General features: G+C 45.7%; 1 protein-coding gene across 1 annotated transcript in view; it reads right to left on the minus strand.

Annotated features, from left to right (window-relative positions):
- Positions 1-25638, minus strand: part of FLT1 (fms related receptor tyrosine kinase 1) — a 116462-nt gene that overhangs the window by 12719 nt on the left and 78105 nt on the right. The window contains exons 14-23 of the mRNA XM_052812268.1: positions 25368-25514; positions 23302-23433; positions 17425-17531; positions 14130-14268; positions 7814-7918; positions 4533-4646; positions 3683-3771; positions 1748-1907; positions 1235-1332; positions 578-700 (exon numbers count right to left, since the gene is read on the minus strand). Of these exons, the coding sequence (XP_052668228.1) occupies positions 578-700; positions 1235-1332; positions 1748-1907; positions 3683-3771; positions 4533-4646; positions 7814-7918; positions 14130-14268; positions 17425-17531; positions 23302-23433; positions 25368-25514 (1214 nt within the window). The remainder of the gene's footprint in view (positions 1-577; positions 701-1234; positions 1333-1747; positions 1908-3682; positions 3772-4532; positions 4647-7813; positions 7919-14129; positions 14269-17424; positions 17532-23301; positions 23434-25367; positions 25515-25638) is intronic.

The raw sequence follows: 25638 nt of genomic DNA on the forward strand, positions 1-25638 counted from the left end.
TGAGACCTCCAGAAGGAGACTCTCTGTGTGACCCCAATGCCCACACCAAATTCCCACAGCATCGGTGGGCACAGGCACGGTTTGCTGACCCAGCCTTCACGGCAGGCCTGGCAGGGGGCTTACTGCCTGCTGTTTGCAGCAGAATCAAAAAAAAAAACCAACCCAATGAGTAGGTGCTGGAGGCAGCGAGTCCAGGTCGGCTGCTTGAGGCAGCCCAAGCGGTGCTTGGTCCTGGCGTGGGGACACGCACCTTGTTTCGGAGGGACCGGTTTCCTTGAAGGAAATCTACTGAGTAAGGGGGTTATGCTGAGCCAGCCGAGAAACATGCCTAAAAAATATCTAAAGTATTAACAGGGCAGAGTTGTGAAACTGTTAGCGTGTCCAAGCCTTATGCTTGAGGATAGAAATGCCTTCCAGCTCTACAACGCATCTGGATAGCTCATCCTCACATAAAAACTGTGATAGCTTTCAAGCTCTTTTAAGTTCAGGAAATGTGAATGTCTACAGAACATTTTGGTGGACAGTTTGAAATGATATGTTATAAACATTTGGGTAAATAAACAGCATCTTGACTTACATCTCCTTTTCTCACATAATCAGGATTCTTATAAATATCTCTTGCGAGGCCAAAATCACAGATCTTCACGACATTGTTCTCAGATAAAAGGATGTTTCTGGCTGCCAGGTCACGATGAATGCACTATAACAAAACAGTTTCACAATCAAACTGCATTTCCTTAATCCTGCCCACAAATTTCCTGACTGTCTCCCATATCCTTTTAAAAATTATTATTTGAGAGATCAATTTAATATTTCTTTAGGGAAGTTGACTATAGTTTACCTGAAATTACTGTAAACAGTGGCAGTTCTTTAAAAAAAAAAAAAAATTCCTAAGTCCAGAAATGATAAATTTTTAAGATCCTTGACATTTGCAGGGAAAGCGCTGATTCATTTGGAGCTCCCTACCTAATATATATTGAAATGAAGAAAAAAACCCACCACACCCAAAAGATCTTCCCTGAATGAATGAGCTTGACCCACTGCCTTCAGCCATGATCCTGTGTTTATGGACTATGGTGACTTGGATAAACATGCCGTTATATTTATAACGCCAAGAGGAAAGCGGCTCTTCCTTTGGGAGCTCTCCCAAGGAAGGTGTCACTAAAACGTAGACGTGATTTCACCTCTGAATCCCATCCTTCTGCAGGGAAAAAATCCCCAGCGCAAAACTCACCTTTCTGGAGGAGAGAAATTCCATGCCTCTGGCCACCTGAAAGCTGTAAGAGATCAGGTCCTCCATAGTGAGGGGCAACTTGTAGAGCTCATCAGCATCTGCAAAGGTGCAAAATGCGGTTTGTTGAGATCGCTCACAAGGCAGTTATTTTCCCCCTCTCTTACTGACCCTATTACTCCCATAAATTCAGTCTTCATAGGGTAGTATTCGAAGGTCAACTCACTGTCACTGGAAACAAAAATAATGCTTGCTTTATACCCCGCGCTTTGGACACTGCTGTGTTTTCCCCAAAGATAAGGAGCAGTCAGAAGAAACAATCACACATTTTCCTGTCAGATTTAGTAACCCTGGAAATAATCTTTTTTTAAATCTTCTACCCTCTGGACATGACCCTGTAAGCGTCTCCCACGGATGTTTATTAGGGTGATAAATGAGGAAAAAAATTTCAGGGATGCACAGTATGTTGTAAAAATATCACAGACCGTGTAGGGACAGGAAGGAATTAATACCTACCCTCCTCATCCTCCTCCACATCACTCAGACTTTTATCTTCCTGGAACCCAGAGCTCGCGAAGCTCTCGCTGCTGGTGACACTGGCCAGCCTTTGTTTTTTGCCTTCCACTGGCTCAATATCCTTTTTCTCTTTCGTTGGCTCTTCTTGCAGAGGGGAGTCCTTCAAACAAACAGAGGAGAAGAGGTGCTACATCAGAGCGATGGAGGGGGTGGAAGAGGAACCGAGTCAGACTTCTGTCGCCTTTCCGCCGGGAGAAAAGGCTGGTCCGTGGCACGTGCGGTCACGTCTCCCGTGGGTGCGGGTGTCCGGGGCCACTGAGGCAGCCGGGGGTTGGTGGCTGGGCTGCGCTCCACCGAGGTTGCCATCCCCAGAGGGCAGAAATATGGTGGCTTGGGAGCACCAGCACATGATTTTGGGGCAACCTGGGGGGTGGGCTACCTCTGACGTGGTGAGGATTTGCAGGGTCCATGGAAGGCCACGTCCGCTGGGCTGTGGCTCATCTCAGCCTGAAATGAGACATCTGAAAAGGCCTGTTTCTCTCCGGTAGCCGGAGAAGGAGCGTGGTGGGATGAGTTGAGAATGATGTGCCCGCAGCGCAGGTGTCGCAGCCCTCTCAAACTAAAGCGTCAGCTTTTTGTCCCAGGCTGCTTAAGGCACCTGCCTCTATGTCCCTGCACAAGTGCCTGGCATGGGGCTGTAAGCCCTTCCAAAGAGGAGCAAGGGCACTTCGTGTTTGAAATACAGCTCCTGTTGGAAGCGACTGCCTCTCTTCCCCAATGCCTTTATTCAATGCTTTCATGGTACGGCCAACGGCGGTTTAACGGGACACACGCAACGCTGTTTGGAAAATGCTTTCCCACTGCTACCTGGAGAGCAGCCTAGCTGCCTCGCCATGCTCTTGCCCCCTCTCCCCTTCCCTCTTGTCCCGCAGCCGTCCCTCTCCCCTGTGTGTGCTGCTACAGAGCCGGGCTCCCTCCCTCCGGCCCGGGTGCCCTTCCCAAGGGTGCCGGAGCACAGGGAAGAATGTGACCGACTGCCCCGAGGGTGGACCCCGCACGGCCATGCTCCCCGCTCAGCCTCCTCCGCCAACAACCGCGCGTTGGAGTCCGACACGGACGCTCTTGGGAACAGACACTCAGCCAAAGCCCTTCGGAGGGGGAGGTCCTGCCAAGCGTGCCCTCCTGCAGAGCCCTCCCCAAAAAACCCCTGAGATGCTGCTGAGCTTTTGGCACAGCTGAGCGGGGGTTTTGAGAACTGCCGTTCTGGGTCCAGGCTCCTAAATCCCACTTCAGAGCCCTTAATCCTTTAGGGGATTTCGCTGAAAATGCAAAAGCGGGGATATAATTGGCATATTTGGGTTCAGGTTTGTAATAAGAAACACACTGTAGATTTGATGCAGAGGGCTGTGGGATTCGAGGACAAGACTCTAATCTCTTTTCCTCTTGATAGCCCTTCTCCTCACACAATAATAAGATTATTTGCAAAGCTCTGAATATTAGGGTATCTTGGAACATGAGCTGTAAATGGCATTATCTCAGTTGCGTTCCCAGCAGTACTGAAATCAGTGGGCAAAACCACTTCCTTCGGCTTCGCTGACACCAGCCTCTGAAGTGACCCCAAGCTCACGAGGAATGGGTTTGTCAGCAGTGGGGCGAGAGCATGTGGGGACACTTTGGATAGGATTCACTTCCCCTCGCTGTAGAAGGCTCCATCCAAATTACTCCCAGCAGTCTCCTTGCACAGTCAGGGGAGAGAAATGAGTCCTTTCTCGGTATAACACATCCCACACCAAATATTAAAATAGGTCAAGTGAACTGCACCCAAAAGCTGTTTCTCTCCTTTGGTAGAAGGAGACTAGCTCAGAGGCTGACATCTATGTTACCGACACTTATGTTAGGTAAGATGAACCCTACCAGAGGCATCTGCCGCCTCACCTTGTTAGGGCAGAAAAAATTCCTCTTGCTCTTCAGGTAGTTTGATAAATTCCCATACTTGCAGTATTCAACAATCACCATCAGAGGCCCTGGGCAAAAGGAAAGTGCATTATGAACAGCATAAAGCAATACAAGGCGGCATCAGTTCTGAGAAGAATAGTTGTTCGTGCCTGCAGCTACAACTCGAGACCAGAATAACTAACAACATGTCCTAATGAAGGAGAAGGCTGCTTGAAGGACACTGGACATGGTAGCAAAACAATACTGTTTCTGGAAATCAGGGAAGGGCCTAATTTTTGAAAGCTGGGTCATGAACCTGAGTCCTGAGGGACCCTCCGTTTCCTCTTCGGGCAGTCTGCGTTCAGACTGGAGTCCTGCAGCCCACACACACTTGTTGAACTAAAATAGGTGACATATCTAAAACAAACAAGCGCTCATACTGGCCCTTTGATTTTCTTAGTGGAATATCACGAAGGATTTTACAACAGTTGCCTTGTGATTCATTGTTCAGGCCCAGCAGTTGATATCCCTTGTTCCCAGCCTTTCCAGATCATGTTTAACTTGAGCTTGAGCAGTGAAGTGAGTGAGATAAAGGACAACAAGTGGCATGGTCCTAAAATCACACTTCTCGTATTAATACTAAAAGAGAGTTTAAGTAAAGAAAATGTTTAATCACTTCATTAAGTGACTAAAAATCTCTTTTTCTCTTCCTCTTTTTTTCACCAAGCACAGGACGAGCTCAAATATTTCAAGTTAATAGCTTGACCTCTGGATGAAAAACAACACGGCCAACTGACTGTTATTGGGAGGTGATCCAAACCCATTTTCAGTTCAGTGTAGATTTTTTTACCTCCATTTTTCGTGCAAGCTCCCAACAAATTCACAATATTGAGATGATGACCAATGTGGATCAGGATTTTCAGCTCAGTCATCAGTGCTTTGTACTCGCTTGCAGTGGCCCCTTCTGTAAATGCAAAATAAAGTCAATGTGAAATGGCAAAGAATTGGTCCTGCTGGGCTTTACCACTTCTTGCTGCTTTCCATTGAAATAACCTCCATTACTGGATGTACTTCATGTGTTGATGTTCTTTGTCTATTCCTCCCTGCTCAGCATCCTCTTGCTCGCAATAAAACCCATAAAAAGAGTTAGGCACTCAACTTCCTCCCAGTAGACTCTGTTATATTTAGAACTGAGAGAAATTTTTTTCACATGAATAGTTTTGTCGTTTCAGCCAAAAAATGAAAGAACAAATAAAAAGGGATTTTAAGACTATAATTAACTCTATCTAGAGTAGGTTTCGGCTGACCTGACTTCAGCTGTCTAAGGGTTATGTACTAGCCTGAACTAATCAACGTCTCAAGGAGTCAGTGGCAAGAGCAAAGCATTTCCAGAGGCTGATGCAGCCATCAACTTTAGCCATCTGTATAGGGAAGAGATGAGCCACCCCTTGTCGATGCTTGTCTGGTTCCGTTCTGTATAGAGGAAGCCTGGAGTATTAAGATAGACCGGGGAAGCATATTTTAATTGGTTAAAGTTGGATGACTGCATCACACCCTTACTAGTTATGATCAATAGTAATAATAATAGTAATAGTAATGATATAAGAATCCCACAACTAAACCCAAAAGATTCTAGTTAGTGTTGAGTGAAACTTATAATTCCCTCCGAGAAAATTTTTTTCTGCAGAATTTTATTTTGGTATGAAAGCAAGAAAAAACATATTGCTTTGTGTAGACGCAAAAGGACTTTTTCAGTTTAGTGACACCAAGAGGAAGAAGAACAGTCCAGTGGAAGGAACCTAGAGCTAGGTCTTAAAGGGCTTGGCTTCAACATCTGAATGGAAACAGATTTTCTTGGTGGCCCCCCACAAAACTTGCCATCTACCCAGTGACCCACTATTCATCTGTATAGGTGGTGACACTTTCCCTCCACCTCATGGGAACTCTGTGAGGACAAAGCCCATGAGTGACTGCAAAGTTCCTGGGTGATCTAATGAGGACACAAGGGATGGGGCAGATCTCCCCTAACTTTAGGTGTCCATAGTGAAGATACCTACAGAGGATCTGGTCACCATAGGCTCTCATAGTCAGCAGAGCTAAACAAGTGCTCAGCTCACCATACGTAGGGATCTGCCTTAGGATGGCATGAACTGTTGTTTCTCGCCACTGACAATAAAGAGAATTTGAGTGACTATCTCGGATACAAGCATCTACCCTGCACACGCACACGTGAATCCCATCATGAAGACTTCTTGCAGCTGCCGTCTGCTCCCATCTATTCCAGGAGCAACGCCTGGTGCCTTGATAGTGCTGGCTGGCACAAGAAGCCTGCTGATGTACATAAAGAAACATTGAATCTGGCCCACCACTCTGCCAGCATGTATGTCTGCATGTTGGCAAAACAGCTCAGTTAACCAGGGGTTAGGCAATGACCCAGGTGACGGGCCATCCACTGAAACCAGTGACACAGATGGCTATTGGCCCACTGCTGCAGAAGGTCTGGACAGGGACCAAAGCTCTAGTTTCCTCCCATTTCCCAGACATGCTTGCTGCAGGGTAGTTTTTCATTTTGCATTGGCCAACAGGGTATTTCTGGTGCTTCTGGAACAAGAGAGAGGAGAAAGGTTCGCAACCCTCTCAGCTGCAAATTCCCTCCTTGGGGGTGATCCTGGATATCACAGTAGGACGTACCACCCCCTGCGAAAGCATTCGACGTTATATTGCAGAACAAGCCTGTTGAGGACAATATCAAGAGGGCACATCCTACATGGAGTACAGCTGTCAGGTCATTGCGGGCAAGAAATGGAAGCTATTTCAGGTTGAGTGTTGCAGGGACAGCCTGTAGGTCTGAAAGTATTGCACATGCCCCTCTAAGGGCTGGAAGTGACATGTACAGATCTCCCGATAACTGATAAGTAAGCAGCTGTGAAGCTAGAAGCCACTGGGTAAGAGGGATGTATTCAAACTATGCCTGAACAGAGCCAACTGAGAGCATCAGGGATCCAAGCCTTGCTGGCAGAACAGGGGATGTGTCCTGGCAGAGAATGACACGGAGAAGGATTCAGGGATTAAGAGAGAGAAGCAATTCAGCATAAGTTCCCAGGGCAATGCAAAAAAAAGCCTGCTATGATCCTTAGATATATAAACAAGGAAAAGCTAAATACATAGGAAGGGATACCACCAGGACTCTGGGTTAGGGAATTCAGCCACAGCGGCTGCAGGCTGTGACTGAATATCATCATGCCTGCTAAATTCCCAAGTGCCCTGTTCAAATTGATGAGGGTCTTTGTCCTTTCTGCTCCGATGAGAAAAGTGGCAGTGAATAGCTAGGAGATGATTTCACTTTGGGAAGAGCGCTGGTCTATGAACAGCGCTGGCAAATCCATTACACAACCCGGGTGTCAGCATCCTAAGCACCGTGTGATGAGCCTTCAGATGGTTCAGAGGGGACACACCTGCACAACAACTCCAAGATTTATACTGCTCAATCTGTTTAGCTTAATAAAAGGGCCTTCACGAAAAAAAAATCATTACATAATCTAATGGAGAGGGTTAGAATGAAAAGTGAAAGTCAGACAGATGCAAATTAGACATAAGGCATTTGTTTTTAACAATGAGATGATCAACCATCGGAACTAATGACCAAGGAAAATACGAAAGCTTCCACCGGAGTGTCTTCACATCAAGGTGGATGCTTTATGCTTCAGCTAAATTTCATTTACGATGTTCAGTATAGGGTCAGTCTAGCATAATGGTACAACGTAGGGTATGCAAGAAATCTAATTGCCCCTTCTGATCCTACAAAAGTGACTCTTTCATTCTTTCTGGGATCTGAAGGATTGGAACCAGGTTTTCAAAAAAATTAGGCAATCAGGTTTTCATTGCATCTGAAACTTTCTCCTATATCATGTGACTATTTATCACCCTTTTTACTGTGAATGTAATTTTTATTTCATACTTCTGACATTTCACTTGTGGTAGAGCTGAAATTTGGTGTACGTATTTTGGAGGCTTCAGAGAGTTACTGGTGGGGGGATGACATCACACACTCTTGCTTTCGACAGAATCATATTAGAAGAGGGACACTACATAAGGATTCATTTTTTCCAGCCCAGCTTTGCAGCAAGATACCTTTCAGCATTTTCACAGCAACTATTCTGCACGTTGGTGATTTCTTAATTCCAAAAGCAGATGCTTGTACCACCTTTCCAAAAGCTCCATGTCCAAGGGACTTTCCTGTAAAGAAAATAAATTGGAGAGATACATTCTGGTAAAAAAGAAATCTTGTCAGCAAATGGATTCATAGATAGCAACTTGAAAAATGTGCTTTACAATGAGTCCCACATGTATATTTCCAGCATAGAGGTGTTTTAGTTTTTTTAGTTTGCTGGGTTGGGTTTTTTTTTAAGAGTAAGCAGACAAACCAGAAGACAGAGTCATCAGAGGGAGTAAGTGATGTAATTGAAAATGATGCTAAATGAATGCAACCATTTAGTGGAGGTACACTGGCTTCTGACCCAATTTTTTCGGTCTAGCTCTGCCAGAGAAAGATTTGCTCCGCTTTTCCCTGAGCACACGGCACCATGCAGCAGGCTGTGACGCTTCTAGTTGTGTCCTCAATAACACAGGGCCTCTGCCTAATCTCTCACACATGCTAAGATGCAGCTTGTCACAGCCTTTGGTAATTTTTACAAATTAAATTCTTCCTTCTCAAACAACGTGCCTTCAAATTATCTTCATTCCAGGGACGCAGCAACAACTTTGCATCACAACCCCTGGAGTACGTGCACAACCCCCTGATGCTCTTCCCTAGCAAGCCCTTGTAGGTTGAGATCGTGGAATGGTGAGAAGCTGCAAATCTCTGCAAATGAGACTTTTACATTTGCAAAAGGATGTTGGGGGAGATTCAGCAAGAGGGGACTCGGAGTGACAAATGATGGGTTTGCTCATGGTGGGTACGATGTTTCCAGGTGTCCAAGGGCAGACATTTGTGCTGTACCATCATCATGCTGCTGCTGAGCAGACCCCAGGAGAAGCACCCAGAGGTTCTTGAGATAAATCAGTGGGCATCAATAAAATTCTCCAGAAGTAGAAGCTGAGTGTCTTCTTCCTTCATGTTCAGAACCAGGTAAGACTCCAAGGGCACTGTTATAACTTTTCTAGAGTTCATGACATTTTTATGCCAATCTTATGATTTTCACAGCCTCCCTCATGATCTACTAGTGTTTGAAGCAGGGAGTATTGTCTACATCTTTGACACTGTGCTCACGTGGACAGGCCTGGCTGCCTCTGCCATTCTCAAGTGGCTGGCAGAGTTTTGATCAGAGACATCTTGTCAGCATATCAGCCAGCAATAAATTTTATTTCCAAGTATCTATTTTCAGATTGTATTTGTGCTTCACCTTCAGCAGAACCCAGGCACCTAAGCGGCTAACAAGAGTACAGCAGCAGGCTTTGTGGTGTAGAGGAGAAGAACAGAAAATAAAGGCCAGCTTTTCATATAAAAGCAAAAGATAACATGTGCCATATATTTATTTCTCAGATATGCACATGTGATGTAGCCATCTCCGTAGGACAATTTCCTTTTCCTATGATGGACATCTGTTTGACTACCTCTCACTTGGACATCTACCTTGTTGATGTCTAAATGAAAGCTGAATCCTACCCAGACACTCACCAGCAAAGAAAAAGAGCTGCTGTCAGTTCTAAATTAAATAGATACTACCTTTTATATGTGTACCACATTTCTAAACTGTAATTCTCAGTATGTCTGTCAGAAGAAGCAAATAGCATATGTTATCAAAGCAACGGAAACATGCAGTGGAATATGTTAAGCCAAAAAACCCCAGAAATGTATTTTCCCCTAGATGTGCAAAAGTGTTGCATTTTTTACAACAAATAAAAACAACGAAGAACTTATTCTATGTGGCTGAAAGGCATCAACAGACTAAGCCTTGGTTTGTGAAGGGCTTGCTTAGTGTTTGACATGCAAATACAGGTGAATCACTGTACATCTTTGAAAATCTTTTTCAGTTACTGCATATAGCTTCTTCATTCAGCAGATGTATAAGGGAAGCAACATAAAGACTAAGGTCTCAGTTTTCTTTGTGAATTGACGTTCTTAGTCTTTAATGTATTGACTGTTCATGGTTTCTACAAGATGAAGGTGCAGTTTGAGGTCCTGTAAAACCCATCGTACCTTTGTTTAATCCATAGCTTTAATCTGTTTCCATCACTGTTAACTCACTTCCCACATTGAGACAACCTACTTAGTCACCACTTGGAAAACACACCAGTTAGCTCATAAAGCTACACAAAGCTGCTAACCTTTCATAAAGAAGAATGAGCACTGGAAACAACACTTCCTTCTCTAAACAACGCTTGTGATTTAATGGGAAACTGTATTAACACTTGATGTATTAGTCTTTGTTGCTTCGCTGTTGTGTGTACCGTGCTAAATGTTAGCGCAGAATAGGGCTGCTTTACCTTTTCAGCCCATAGATTGAACTCCACAGTTTAGTACATACATTGTGTCTATGACTGTAACAGATCGCTCTTGCAAAAGCCCCTTGTGTTGACAGACAGAGTAATTGCAAAATTATTATATGGAGCTGTTAAACAGAGGAATATTAAGTTGCCCAACCATCTGAGCAGTTGACTTGTCACAGCCTTCAAGCAGCTACACTGGCCATGTTTGGGGTAGTGCTCAGGTATGAAATGTTGCAGCATTTACAACCAGACTAAGGAAGCAAAATGCTCTACTTCTTAAATTTTCTGCACTTGACTTTGGTTTCTTGGGGCAACTCAGAACTCATTAAAGTGAACATACCCCTCAGTCAAGCAGTTTTGGATCGGGAGGTGTCCATTTCAGTCCCATTTTAGCAGGGTCCTTCAAGCACGTGAGTTGCTGGGCTGGGGCATCAGCAAAAAGCTCTTGCAGACTGCAAGTCTGTGGGAAGGCAGAGGCTCAGAGATGTGTTCATTTCTCAGGTCCTTTGCTGCAATTTGTCACCTGGGTTTTCCCCACATGTGGCTTCATATATTCCATTACGTTATGTACGACAGCTCTGCACGTGAAGGAGAACGGAGAGCGCTCTGCTCGGTGCCAGTGCTGCGGGCTTGCAGCGCACAGGAGGGAGCGGGGCTGAGCAAGCGTGTTTGTCATTGCACCAGAGCCATGTGGCAACACTCCCTTGGGGTCCTGCACCACGGCATCAGCAGCGTGTGACCTCTCATAGATTAGGAAGGTCAAGCCCAAGAATAAGGTGAGAAATGCACGATAGCTCAGCTAACACTTACGCTGGACTGCAATGTTATCACGGACCATGCCGACAGTGATTTATAGCACCAGCATTTTTCTGCCTAATGGAAAGATGACATTTTGCTCTCAGTCAGACTAATCTATACTGAATATTAATTATCCTGACTTCAGTGGTGCCCATACGAAATTTCCTGTAACGAACATCTGTAGCTCTTAGAGACGAAGGGGGAGTCCTGTTACAGAAGCATTGCATCACAGCCGTGGGCTATATGCATGCATGTAGGAGGAACACATAGCAAAGGAGATGTGGGCTGAAAGGAGAGATTTACTTGCAAAAGTTACAATAAATATGTATCCTGGAGGATAAGTAGGTGGAAAGAGAAAAACAGACATATCTGATGCTGGAAGAGGTTGCGTTTCTAAGTAAAAATATTTGTAAAAACCATAGAAGTACATTTTGTTTTGTGAGACGCTAATCCTCAGAGACTGCCAAGGTTACTCAAAGGCTGAGCCGACTGCCATGTAAGCAGGACTTGCACTGAGCTAATCTAGCCTACTGCACATACCCAACTTCTCTGAATCTGGTTCTCATTCATTGTCAGCATTCTTTATTTGTTTACACCAGTTCTTCCACTTTTAACTCATTGTCTGGGTCATCATTCCCCACCTCCAGACTCCAAACACCAACACTGCAAAATGTGAGTTTTTCCTTGGTATTTACATTCCATTTCTGCTTGATTCTTTCCGTGGGATTTACACACAAATAAAGCACCACATAAACCAGTGATCACACTGTCTGCACATCAAGCTCTTGCTCCATCATTGTAAGAAAACTATTTGAAGATTGAAGACACTCCAGCATAAGGTTATGTTTCAGCATTCCCAGAATTGTGTATGACAATTATAAATTGCTAGCAATCTATTCCAGCTGTGTTTATCCACAGCTGGTCACCTTGTGACTTCTAGCAGGTGAATTAAGTGTGATCCTAATTGTATGCATGCTTTAATCACCCTTGTCCTGGATCTCTGGAAGAAGGAAGGAATCTGTTACAGCTCCTAGCTAAAATGTAGGGATTTTCTAGTAAGTTCTTGCTGTAAGACAAATGTAATGCATGCCTGAAAGAACAAGCAGCACTATAGCAACAGGCTGAGTTTATAACTGATATTTCAATGTTGTCCCTTTTGCTAAAATCCGTATGGTTTCTGGAGGGATTCCTCACCTTCAAAATCTGGTCCCTACCCTCCTGTCCTTCTCATCAGCCCCACACTGGGCTACACAAGTAAGGAACGCTCCCAAACCCATGCCTTTTACTGAGGCATCTGTAGGCCAGCTAGCCGTAGGGTCAAAGTTTCCATGGATATTTATTTATGTGTGGGCTCATTTGTCACATTCTTGCACTTTATGGTGCACCGACGAGAATGTTTATAAATCTGCAGCACAGAGGGGAAACAGGGAGAGTATGCTGGGGAGAGGAGGAAAGGGAGAAACAGGGAGGGGTACAGGGTGGACTGTGAGGACCCGTTTCTGCACAGGCTTTTTTCCAAATGGGTACATAACCAGGTTACAAGGGAAGAAAAATTACAGCAAATGGCAAAGGTCAGGCTCCTGAGTCTAGAGAGGGAAGCATCCAAGCCAGCGATCTGATTTGGAAGCCTTAGTTGCCCTGTTTTTATGTTGTGTCTTAAGTAAGTCAGTCTGCAAAAAATAGTGCAGCATTCTTGTCTGTATTCTCCTTCTATGACAAGGTGACCTACTTCGTGGATGAGGGAAAGACTGTGGATGTTGTCTACCTGGACTTAATAAAGCCTTTGACACCATTTCCCAGAGCATTCTCCTGGAGAAACTGGCTGCTCATGGCATGGATGGGTGTACTCTTTGCTGGGTGAAAAACAGGCTGGATGGCCGGGCCCAAAGAGTGGTTGTGAATAGAGTTAAATCCAGTTGGCAGCCAGTCACAAGTGGTGTTCCCCAGGGCTCAGTACTGGGGCCAGTTCTGTTTAATGTCTTTATCAACGATCAGGACGAGGGGATCGAGTGCACCCTCAGTAAGTTTGCAGATGACACCAAGTTGGGCAGGAGTGTTGATCTGCTTGAGGGTAGGAAGGATCTACAGAGGGATCTGGACAGGCTGGATGGATGGGCTGAGGCCAACTGGATGAGGTTCAATAAGACTAAGTGCCGGGTCCTGCACTTGGGTCACAACAACCCCACGCAGCGCTACAGGCTTGGGGAAGAGCGGCTGGAAAGCTGCCCGGTGGAAAAGGACCTGGGGGTGCTGGTCGACAGCCGGCTGAATATGAGCCAGCAGTGTGTCCAGGTGGCCAAGAAGGCCAACGGCATCCTGGCCTGTATCAGAAGTAGTGTGGCCAGCAGGAGCAGGGAGGTGATTGTCCCCTGTACTGGGCACTGGTGAGGCTGCACCTCGAGTCCTGTGTTCAGTTTTGGGCCCCTCACTGCAGGAAAGACATGGAGGGGCTGGAGCGTGTCCAGAGAAGGGCAGCCGAGCTGGTGAGGGGCCTGGAGCACAAGTCTGATGAGGAGCGGCTGAGGGAGCTGGGGTGGTTTAGTCTGGAGAAAAGGAGGCTGAGGGGAGACCTGATCGCTCCCTACAACCACCTGAAGGGGGGTTGTAGCGAGTCGGGGGGTGTTGGTCTCTTCTCCCAAGTAACAAGTGATAGAACCAAAGGAAATGGCCTGAAGTTGCACCAGGGGAGGTTTAAATTGGATATTAGGAAAATTTTCTTCACTGAAAGGGTTGTCAAACATTGGAACCGGCTGCCCAGGGAAGTGGTTGAGTCACCATCCCTGGAGGTATTTAAAAGACATGCAGATGTAGCACTGAGGGAGATGGTTTAGTGGTGGACTTGGCAGTGTAAGGGTAATGGTTGGACTTGATGATCTTAAAGGTCTTTTCCAACCTGAATGATTCTATGAGTCTATGATTCTATTTTGGTTTTCCTACCTGGAGTCAAAATATGCGTATGGAAAGTCAGGTAGACACAGTCAGTCAGTCCTAAATGCTGTAATTCAGTCATGGACCAGGGCATTGCTATGGAATAGCTCACACTGAACCTGGCAGTACGCTGTGCTGTGTGTCTAAAACACACCCACCTCCTCTTTACCTGTAGTTACAGGTACATCTTATTCAGTCACTGCAAACCCAATGTAAAGTATGCCAACATTACCTAGTTTAAGCCTTTCCCTTGCAATTTCCCACTTGCTGGCATCATAAGGCAGACGTTCACATTGCTCATCTAAGGGGACTTCATCAGGATCCATTATGATTGACAGATAATGGTTGGTCTTCATTTCAGAGGAATAAGGCTAGAAAACAAAAAATATTGCAAAATGAAAAAGAGGATAAGGGTATCTGTCAGCATCTTCTTGTTTGGATCAAGGGCTCCAAGTTAATTCTGTGCATGGGACTGAGTGTTTCACAGTCCAATAGATGGTTTAGTTAAGTTCCCTTTGGCTTTTTTATATATTGCAAGACTTTTTATGTAAAAGAAATGCCTTCCTCTAGCTTTCCTGCTATGTGACATATCGGTTTCTTCAATGAAATCCATGTGGATCTGTATTAACATGTGGTGTTATGATACAGGCCCTCTGCGCAGTCGAGAAATATTTTCGGCAAATGACTAAACACTGCAGATAAAAATAACTTTCCTTCATGATTGTGCAAAGCAAGAAGTGGCCATATGCAACAGATGGAGTTCAACTGCCAGTGTTTATTTTTTCCATATACCCAGCAAGGATAGGTCATATGTGGTTAGAAGTTGTGCAAGACTAGTCGTCAGGAGACTAGACATTATACATTTCAGAAACCGTTTACAAATTTTCAGAATTTTTTGTTTCTTTGGTATCATTTCTGACAAATTTACTGAAATTATTTGAGTTTGGAGGAATTCATAAACACCCTGACTCAAACATGTAATTTCAAACACATAATTTCAAATTAATTTGCCAGAAGTTCAGTTTCTACTGAGCAAATAGATTATCCACTTCACATGCAAAATGTAAGGAAAGATGAACGTACTTTCAAAGTTCTCTGCAGTCCCTCCATTTTGAAACATGTTTTCCTTCAAAGATCACCTTGATTGCCATTCTAATTCACTGGACTTTTCTTGACACAGGAGTACTTATATTTCTATAGAAAAGGTCTAGCGTTTGCTCTAATTTCCTGGCTATTAATTGCAATTTATGGAAAATCTGTTGAACTAAGACTCTGTGTTGCTTTGCCTAAATTCATGGAAACAGCACATGGGCACAGGTACAAACACACAGATATATCTACATATTCTTTTTTTGTTGCCTTAACTGCCTCTTGTGACTTTCAACTTTCCTCTCTACAGCTTGGAAATACGTCCCCAATATATGCGTTTCCAGGCATTTGTTTGAGAAGGAAATTACTAGGTGTGTATGCTTTAGTTACAAACATAACTAGACTAAAATGACAGTAGCTAATAGCTCCTTTTTTAGTTGCATTTCACCATCCCAAATAAGCAGAAAGTTAGTCTCAGGAAGGATTGCACTGATGCTTGGGGAAAAGTCAGGTGGCATAAAGCCTGGCTCCAAACCATCCACTGACCCTGGACAGGACATGGATAAGTGGGATATGGATAGAAACAGAAGCATGTGGTGCTCCAGAAAGAGCATTTCTTGATAAAGACTTGTGTACCAGACTGCTCCTACCACTCACTTTAGCAGAGCTTTTAAGTGGTCCCATCTCAGAAAAAACAGTAGGGGAGTGGGAAGGTGTGGAGAGCTTCCTATGGTTCTTTATTCAGATACACTGAATACCAAATCTTTGGCACAATTAGAAATTTGAAACTATATTTTGAATGATGAAGAATTGTTAAGTATATTGTTTATGCCTGTATGCGTAACAGGCAGGCTTTAAGGAAATGCTCTCAGAGAACCATGTAAGTATTTTTTTCTGTTGTGGCAACGTAATTTGTATATGAAATTTAATTTAGAGCTAATTCCAGACACAAATCCTTGAGAGTAAGGGTTTGTAATAGAAACACAGAGAAGACCATAAGCATAGAGCAACTCTAGCTGGAAGGGCTCACCTGGAAAGAAACCTTCACCTGTCATCTAAAGTCCCTTGTTCTACAGCAACGATTATTATTTTTAATATCTTTTAACAATCTAACAAGCACATGTCAAGTTTTGGTATCATAACAAATAAAATAAAGTAAAAAATCTGCAGCCCTTTGCTACGTTTAAAACTTACATTTTCCCAAGGGTTTGCAGTCATGTTATGAATTGCTTCATCATTACTGGTGAGCAGTACAGAACTGGTACCCCTTGCTTTGTAATTTCTCTTACAGCTACCAAGTTTCTCCGCAGCTTCGGCTAACCTCTACTTTTCTTTCCACCCCCGAAAATTCCATGCCTTTCTCCTTACGAAAGTTTGTGGCAGTAGGAAGGCAGGCAGAGTGACTGCTGCCATGCCGCCCTGGTTCGGAGGTCTGGCCCTGCTTTCCCGTCGGTCAACAGAAGTTCTCAGTGTAAAACCTAAGATACAGGCAGGCCTTAATGCAGGGTGAGATAAAATGGTCTGGCGGGCTGCAGTCAACCTTGAGCAATCATCACGGAGCTCGGCCAGCCGGAACGTGCTCGGCCGTGGTGGCTGTGAGCTGATCCCGGCATCACCGCGCTGCGGTACCGCTCGGGATGGGACGAGGAGGGGAGCGGGGGAGAGGGGGACGTACGGCCATTCCTCACCTCATGTCCTGCATGTGCACCCCATTGCCCCGATACCTCCCTTCCCTCCAATCCGTCTGCTCCTGCGAGTTGCTCTGAGATCTTTTTCGCACTACCGAGGAACTGTATTTTCTGCTTATGAGAGCTGCTGTGGTTTAACCTGCGCACACCACGCAATGCAGACAAGGTGCTGTCAGCGAAAAGGGGCTTTAAACCATCAAGGTCAGCCTTGGACAAGAAGGAGGGTCGGCCGCAGGGGCAGTTCACATTGTCATGCCGATACAGGATCATCTGCTCTAGAGGCTGCACCACCAAAACTACTTCAGTAAAATATCACTTTGGAAGTGATGTAATTACAGCAGACACTGTGTGCAAACCAGACCTCAGCGCGCCCTGTGAAGATCTGTCATTCCCACTCACTCAGATCTTCAAAGACATTAAGATGCCAAACCCCCACAGATTTTAAAGGAATGGGGATGCCTTTGGTGGGAGTCAGGCACCCAAATGCTCGTGAGTCTCAGAGCCTTGCCCCCACCCAGGCTTTGGTTCCTGGCTTGCTCATACTCAGCCATGTGAGTCATGCTTTCCTGGGCACCCATCAGCAGCCTGGTGATTGCACAGGGAACAAAGGCAAGCAGTAAGTAAATCAGATTTTTTTTTTTTTTTTTTGTAGACTCAGCAATCCCAGTGGCCTGGGAAAGATTTTCACGCAGGAGCAAAGGGCTGGTAAGAAGATGCAGGTGCTGCCAGGAGCTCCCTGTCTGTTCTTACCCTCTTCAGCTTGCGAATGAAGAGGGTCAACAGAAGCCAAAAGAGTGTCGCAGCCACGCAGGTACAGGTCAGGGTTATTAGCTCCAGGTTTGACCTCTCCGATGTGCCTGGGAAAATCAAGTGGCAAACATTTTAGAAAATGATCTGCAAAGCAAGGGCACTTTATGTTTCTTTGCCATTAAAATAAAATACCAGGAAGGACCAGCTTCTTTTCAATGGGGTATTAATCTCTGTTTGGACTGGCTTGCAGAGCCTGGGAAAAAAAAAAAATGGTCTCCCCAGCAAAGCCGTTGTATTGAACACAGCAAAATTGCATTTGATCCACCCCTAAGTTTTTCAGTAAGAAGTCAGCTCTTCTTTGGGGCGCAGGATGTGAAGCAAACCAGGTTGAGGGTGGCCAGTCAGACAATAATTTCCTTTTGAGGTGGAAATTCAGCTGCAGGGTATTTTTAGCCAAATTTTCTCTGTGTAAGAATGTGCGTGGGCCCGTGCATGCAGTTTCACACCCCTCCCCACCCCCCAAGAGCAAAACCTATCCGGCCAAGCCCACATCCAAGAGAGGAGCAGAGGTCCTGCTGCTCGGATTTTGCTGTCCAGGATATTTGATGCTTTTCCTCGGGCACTGTGCCTGCTCTGCCCCAGCCCAGCGAGCTCCTCCGTGCTGATGGCTGAGCCCTGCAGCCTACACCTCCAACCCAGCTGTGCTGGAAACCCACCAGCCCTCACCAAAAACCTCGCTGGGGGAGAGCTGGGGGCTCCCTTGGAGGCTTGCGGTGCAGCCAGAAGGAATCCGTGAGCTCTTCTTCACGTGGCCTGGATGGATCCGGTGTGGCACCTGCGAGCTCAGCTCATACAAAGCGTGGCACGGGGGTCTTGAGCCCCATCCCCACCGGGCAGGAACCTGGGGCATAGGGTCTAGTGCTCCCCCCAACCCGTTGGTCCCCCAGAAGGCTCCGTGCCCTCAGGTCTCCTGCCAGTCACACCAGCAGCACGGGGCCAGGCTCCCCGAGGGGACATGGGACCCTCTCCTTGCCCAGCAGCCCCTCGCAGAACCCAGCTGTCAAGGAGTTGGGAGAGCTCTCCAAACCAGGGAACAGATTAAGCACAGAAAGGGAAAAACAATGACGACGACTGAAAACGGAGCAGCAAGAAAACATGAACATTAGAAATCTGGAGAGTATTAAAGCCCACTGACAGATCTTAAAAAAAAAGCCAAAATAAAATTCACTTCAGACCGATATTTAGGGACTCATAAAATGGTTTCAAAGCGGTCTGTTTTGCAAATCTTGTGATTGTGTCAAAATACCACACTTCCCGCAATATGTTTTCCATCTGATTGGTAGCAAATGCAAAAAAAAAAACCCTGATGCTCTGCCTCTTATTCTGATACACCCTCCAGACAGAGAGGAGAGGACAAGGAGGAGTAATTCTGAGCATGATTTCACAGTAGTTTTGTCAACTGCACTTGCAGCAGTTTCAGACCCCAGGCAGCTCAGTGTTACTCCTGACACATGAAAAAGGGATGACTGATGTCTCACTGGTGGGTTTACCGGGTTTTAGACAAGGCTACAGAGCTTTTCTCAGAGGTTGAATTGCTTCCTGTAGCTGTAGCTTAACTAGCGTAATATCTTCCCTCTCTAAAGGTGATAATCAGACTTGTGTTCGTGCCCTATATCTAAGATTCCTCTGGCATGTGTATTCTGGAGCTTTGAGAATAAAGCTCATTGAAGAAAAATATGACTGCAACTACAAATAGAGATATAAAGTATCTATTTCTCAAAAACACCAAGACTGTTAATTTTTCACAATTATTTTTTTAAAGGCTTGATTTAGATATGGGACATAGTGATGGCATAAATGATACAGCCTAATACAGCTTGCTTACCCTCTGGCATCAGGTTTTCCTTTTACATATGGATACTCTTCTCTTGCTTCTGAGCAGCACCCATGCAGATGGTGAGTAATAGTTTCTGACATTTATTCAGCAAAACCTGGAGGGGCTGAAGGTTCATTTGGTGCTGCTGCTCCATATGGCAGGACTCAGAAAACACGTGAGGCACAGTACAGCCAGTCCTGGGGTAGAAGGCAGCAACTCCCTAACCTCTACTGTATGCTGCCCAGGAGCTAGGGAAGAGATGTGAAGGTGCTGTCTTTGACATGTCCGAGCAAATTTAGGCAACCAGAAAGCATTTCTCCAGGCTGGGGTTGGGCTGGATTATCAAATGCCATATTCCTAGTCTTGCTAACAGCTTTGCAGCCAGAGCTGGCTGCGTGCCTCTCAGCTGGGTAGGAAAAGGTTTGGTTTGAGGCTGAACAGGCAGGAACACTCAGAAGGTTTAGGATTAGCAGAGTTTGGAGAGGCTGTAAGCAGGACTAAATCCCTCTCTCTGCCCGGTAGCCCAAGTTTTCTGGCTCCCCCTTACACCCCTCCCAGACCTTTACCCCCCAGCCACCTCATCAGACACAGACTTTCCCCTGCGTGCAGCTCTGCCCCATCCGCCTGCCTCGCTGCGGCAAGCAGCAGCCCCCTTCCCACCCCAGAGCCCCTCCGAAAGCCCCCCCGCAGCACCCCATGTCTCTGCAGTGCTGCAGAGGGGTGAGGAGGGGGCGAGTGAAGAAGTGCCACCGGCAGCAGCTTCTCTCTCCCAGCAGCGACAGGAGCCACCAGGACCACGCAGGCACATGGGGACGAGAGCCTGGACTAATGCACTGACCCCTCCAGGCACAAGCTCAAGCTTTGGGCTGGCATGGGCTCTGTCATTAGAATTTCAGCTCTAAACATCGAGGTGCAGCTCTGTGTCAGGTGTCACTCAGGGAAAAAGCAATGCCTGGGGCACCAACACCACTCTGCTGCACCCGAAGCATCCTTCAGGCCTACACCAATGTGATCTACCCTGCTTAATCCGTGTGATCCCATGATCACGGCAGTGCAGCACTGGGATGGGTGCTCAGATGCTGAGGAATTTCCATCCTTGGAGGTTTTCATGACCTGGCCAGACAAAGCCATCACTGACTGGATGTAGTGTTGGTGATGATCCTGGTTCGAGCTGAGGTTGAACTAGAGACCTCCAGGACTCCCTTCCAACCCCCTTTGGTGGTCTTCTGAGGTCACACGAGTCTAAGTGTCCCCTGACGTTCAACTTTTCTCTTACGGTCACCCACATAACCCAGGCTGAACCTCATTCTGTAGCCGAGGCAATTCCAGTTAAACTTCATGGAAACATTCCTGATGACTGCAGAGTCAGACTGACCCAAAAGGCACAACTTTTTGAGATACAAAGTCAGAAAGGTAGCTAGAGAGAAAACCAGGCAGTTATTTAAAAAGCAAACATTTTCATAGTGTTGGAATAGTTCAGTGGATGCTTAGCAAATGCAATGCTTTCCTTTTCATCAGCAGGGATCACGTTAAGTTATCGAGCGTTGGCTTTAAGACAGAGCATGTTGCTGTATTCATTTGCTTGTTACACATCCGCATTTCAGTAAGCATGAGCTGTAAAAGATGCGTCTTCCTTGGTCAACACAACCCCTCCAAACGGTGCAGCACCTCTGCAACTACCTCTATCACTGGCTCCCGCTGAGGGGGAGTGCGAGGGTCCCCGGGAGGAGAAGCAGGGCAAGGCTTTCCTGGCAAGTCATCCACTCTGCGAGCAGGGTGACCCCCCGAAGGAGAGCTGCCCAAGACAGCCCGTGTTCCCCCTGTGCCCAGCAGCTTGTGTCCCCAGGCTTTTAGGGACACGCTCCTCTCCATCTGCTGGGTGCTCTGGCAGCCATTTGCTGTTCCCGTTCTGTCCTTGCAGATTCACTCCCTCTTCAGTTCCTCAGCCAAGAGCAAGCGGACAGTTTGCTCTGACATGTCCACAAACGCGGCCCCTCTCCTCCTCAGACAGCCCGGCAAGCGTGGCTTCCAAACCAAACATGGGCTGCGATTATTTAAAGACGGCCCTTTGATTCCACCATCCATTCATCCATCTTGGGTACAAAAATAACACATTGTTTTATCTGTGAGTATAAGAATGTTTTTTCAGAGGAAATAAAGAGAGCAGACAGTTTCCTTCCTGACTCATTCACAAACTACTCTTCCAATCTGCTAAACATGGCCATCGACACGAGGCTTTGCTCCGCTCCCTTTGATCTGCAGCCCCACGCTCCGAGAGCTGCCGGGACAGAGGGAAGGCTTTGGTGCTCACAGCGGCAGTCGCAGGGTCTGTATTTCTCAGAAAGACAAGCAAGTGGCAAAGCCTAGAGAGAGCCCCACGTTTAAGCCCTGGTCTCATCCCGCCAGGCTCAGGGATGGAGTGAAAGGCTGCCATTCCCTGGGAGAGGGACGGACACTCCAGATCAGCGTAGGAATAAGTGAAAAACCCTCCAGTGACATCCCTTCATGTGGTAGGAGGAGAAAGGGTGGAAAGACATTTTCCTCGATCATAGTAGATAAGACAAACTCTCTCTCTTTTGCTCATCCAGTCTCAAACTTATAATTTTAATATGGTAGTCTTTCATCTCCTGCTTATTTAAGAGCTCCCATAGGAGTCACACAAGAACATTGCCAGTGGTCCCTCAGGACATGTAACCAGAGAAGAAGCCTTCCTGGCTGCTCTCTTTTCTCTCCTCCGGACCACACACTAGGAGATATGACTTCCTCGAAGCCATCTGACAGAATGGTTGTGGTTGTCATAAATAGCCAAGCTACAATGATGTTAAAAATCAATACAATCATGAATTACATTGTCCAGGACTATCAATTAGTAGGATGAGTTTAGCTATTATAGCAGCTGTAAAAACCTTAGCATTATCCATAAGGAGATGGGTGTTTTTAACTCCTTGATTACACAAGTTAGGCCAGCCCACAGGTACATACACTTATCCCTGACCTTTTAAAGCAAAAGCATCATTGTATCACCAGTGATCACCATTAACTGAGACAGCTAACACACTCGTGGCAGAAAATCAATACTGATTTACTAGCTGTAATTGTCTTCTGCTGTAGAGTAGTATCCAAATACTCAGTAGTATTCAGATACATTTAGCAGCTGTATGAGAACCTCCACAAAGACATAATCCCAGCCTGAGAGACCTGGTGGTAGTCAAATTGTCTTCTATAAAGAGAAACTAAATGCATTTGGGACTTTTACTTAACACATGAGATCAATAAGATAGGTTATGTCAAATTGGATTCATACATGGCACTGACTTACATGGAGAATGTTAACCTACTTCTCTTATCTCATAGTATATGAACCAAAAGGGTATTCAATGAAACTGAAAAGTCACTGAATAAACTTTATTTTTATGCAATGTAAAATTACTTGATAGAAGTCACTGCCACAGGCCTGAGTCAAGCTTGGACATTTAAATGAATAGCAAAATAACTCAAGCAACGGTTACAGAAATAACTAGATCATACCTACTTCTTACAAGTACCTTTGAAAAAAATGCATGTGTATCTATCGCTAGGCTAAAATCTTCTAGTCCAATTTGGCAGTTCACTTTACATTGAAAATAAACAAATGAAAATATCCCAGGCCTCTAACTTCTATGGAAGTAACTTGAACTGGGAAAATGAGTGGGTAGGAGAGTGCTCCTTATTCTGTTTTTTGTTTGTTTTGACGATACTAAATTTACATTTGTCTTCTACCCTGACCTGATCTTGTTGGGTTGAAGCAATTCTTCTTTTTAGGTCAGTGTAAACACGCTCTGAGTTAGCATTTCCTGCTAAGCTTCCTTTCCAACCTGGTATGCTTCCCTTGCTAGGACTTACTTCACATTGCTGCCTTCAGAGATCACCACATGAGCCCCAAGTCATACCCCCGCCCTTCCAGCCTCAGTAGGAACATCACCCTGGCAAGCGTGCTCTTCCCATTTAATGTCGTGCTTTACCTTGTACCGTGACATACGCCGCACTCTCCACGGACCCTTTTAAGTTGGTAGCTATACACTGGTAAAGTCCTTCATCCTCCTCTTTTACTCTTTCAATAAACAGCATTCGGCTTCCGGGCCCTAAAATTATTCCTGTGAAATGAAATATTTTGCAATGAGAGGGAGCCAGGATATAAACAAAAACAGGCCCTTGTGTAATAGTATCTGCTTCAAGTTCTTCTCGAAAGAAATCTGAGCCACAGACTGCACAGCACAATGTTATCTGCAGGAAAGCCAAATATACTTGGATGTTTTGGGAATCTTTTGGAAATCAGTGTTTACAAAGCAATTGTGTGAGTGAAAAATCTCAGCCTAAAGGAGTGATCTTGGGAGCACTTGGTACTGTGTATATTGATTAGCACTGTGCCTAGACTTTCATCCTGGTGAGTTCTTCAGCGTGTCTCCAGCTTTTGGAAAACGGGTGGTCTGATTACCGCACTTGCAGGTGTACGTCTGCCCCAGAAGCAGCTCAAGCTTAAAGCACTTCCAAGACGCAGCTTTGTGCGTCCACACTGGCCTTATGGGCAACAGACTCGCTCCAAATCTCGCTTGCCCATGTGGCATGGAACAACGGGCCCCTTCGCAGAAGGACCCCAGCTAGTGCAAAGAGAGGTCCCATGAGGTGGACCCTAAAACATAGGAGTTGTTACCCAAAGTTTTCAACATCTTGTTTATTCCAGCTAGGTCAACCCAGAAGCCAGCCTGGGCAACGCTCCAGCAAGTGAGGAAGAGGCAAGGAGCAGATTTGGCCTCAGGACTGCCTCTAAGGCACTGTACAGCCAGGAAATGTGCAGTCAAGTACACACTTGTGTGTTTGGCTCCATCAAAACTACTGTCCCATCAAAATGTATTCCCACCAGCTATTTTAGGCACCTAACTAAAGTGCTCTGACCTACCCTCTAGAGATATCTTCCTGGCTCCTAACTTTATGTGTTACATTACACCCAAGTTAGACACATAACATTCATTTTAGAAGATAGTGTTAATAATGCACATTACAACGACATGGTCACTGTAAACCTTCATGGAATCTGGTTCTAGATTATGATCAGTGCCTGGGCTGCAAGTCTGCAGGGGCTTATAACTCACTTGGAGAATTCCTCAGAATTTTTCCCAGTTGCCTTTATTCATGCTACAGTAATTTCCAGTAACGCAGGACAGAACCATAAACACAAACTTTCTAAAACGTTGTTGTTGAAGACTACACTTAAGATTCAAGTTCCTACAGACCAAACCTCCTTGAACATTTTTGCTGAGCCTGTAACACTAGCTCATTGTGTGCTTCTGATCCGAATGTGGATGAATTCCCGTGAGAAAGGTTTTGCCTTTTCCCCCATCATTCATCTCCACCTGTAATCTCCAAGGAACACTTCCGTGACTGTGGTGTCGGCAGAGCTGGACATGTAGCCTTAGTTGATCTTCAAAACCACATGCCAGACACAGCTGTAAACTTGTCCCAGAGTTTTCCTGTAGCTGCAGCATGACACCTGGGAAACTGTTCCTTTCTGCTGCGTGAAACCTGGATTCCTCTGCTGCCAGCAAACGCATTTCGTTTTTGGACACCCCAGGTACGGATTTAGTCTGGCGGCTAGGTTGTGAATCAAGAACAGACTTTGCATGCCTGACCACAGACTCACCCTGGTACTCCTACGCACATCACGCAAGCTTGGTTTTCTCCTGCCTATTTATACGCTGGCCAAGACACCTGATCCTTAGGCTCCCTCTATAGTAAATGGAGAGAAATATGCTTCTCTGGAGATGACTCTTCTAAGATGCAAATTGAGAGCTATATTTTTTCCACTGACTCCACCACAGAGACCAGTTGTGTCTACAACTCCAGCCTGGCTGAGGTTTTGGAGTGAGACAGAATAACCCAGAGCACCCATGCTGCTGCCTGCCGGTAATACCCGGGCAATACTCCTTCCTTACGCCTGGGTACCGATGCCAATGACTCTGCGAATGGCTACCTAAGGCAGATGGGTAAATAAAAAGGCTGTAAAAGGTAGGCGAGTACACAGAGCTCTCACCTGGTTCTTGCTGTATTTCCTCATGGTTTTTGAACCAGGATATCTGGGGTTCGGGGATGCCACGAACCTGGCACTCCAACATGGCAGAGTTACTGGTGTTCACTGTCTGATCCATAAGGTGCCGCAGCAAGGCTGGTGCCTCTTGAGCTACAAGACAAAACAACACCTCCATTTTACATTCTTGTAACTGTGGGCGTTTAATTATTTTTCCTACCAGCATTTTACTGATGTTAGATATGGCTGTTCTACCGAGTTCATTGTTCACAGATTT

This window comes from Harpia harpyja, chromosome 17, assembly GCF_026419915.1.
Source record: "Harpia harpyja isolate bHarHar1 chromosome 17, bHarHar1 primary haplotype, whole genome shotgun sequence".
In the NCBI taxonomy this organism is placed as follows: domain Eukaryota; kingdom Metazoa; phylum Chordata; class Aves; order Accipitriformes; family Accipitridae; genus Harpia; species Harpia harpyja.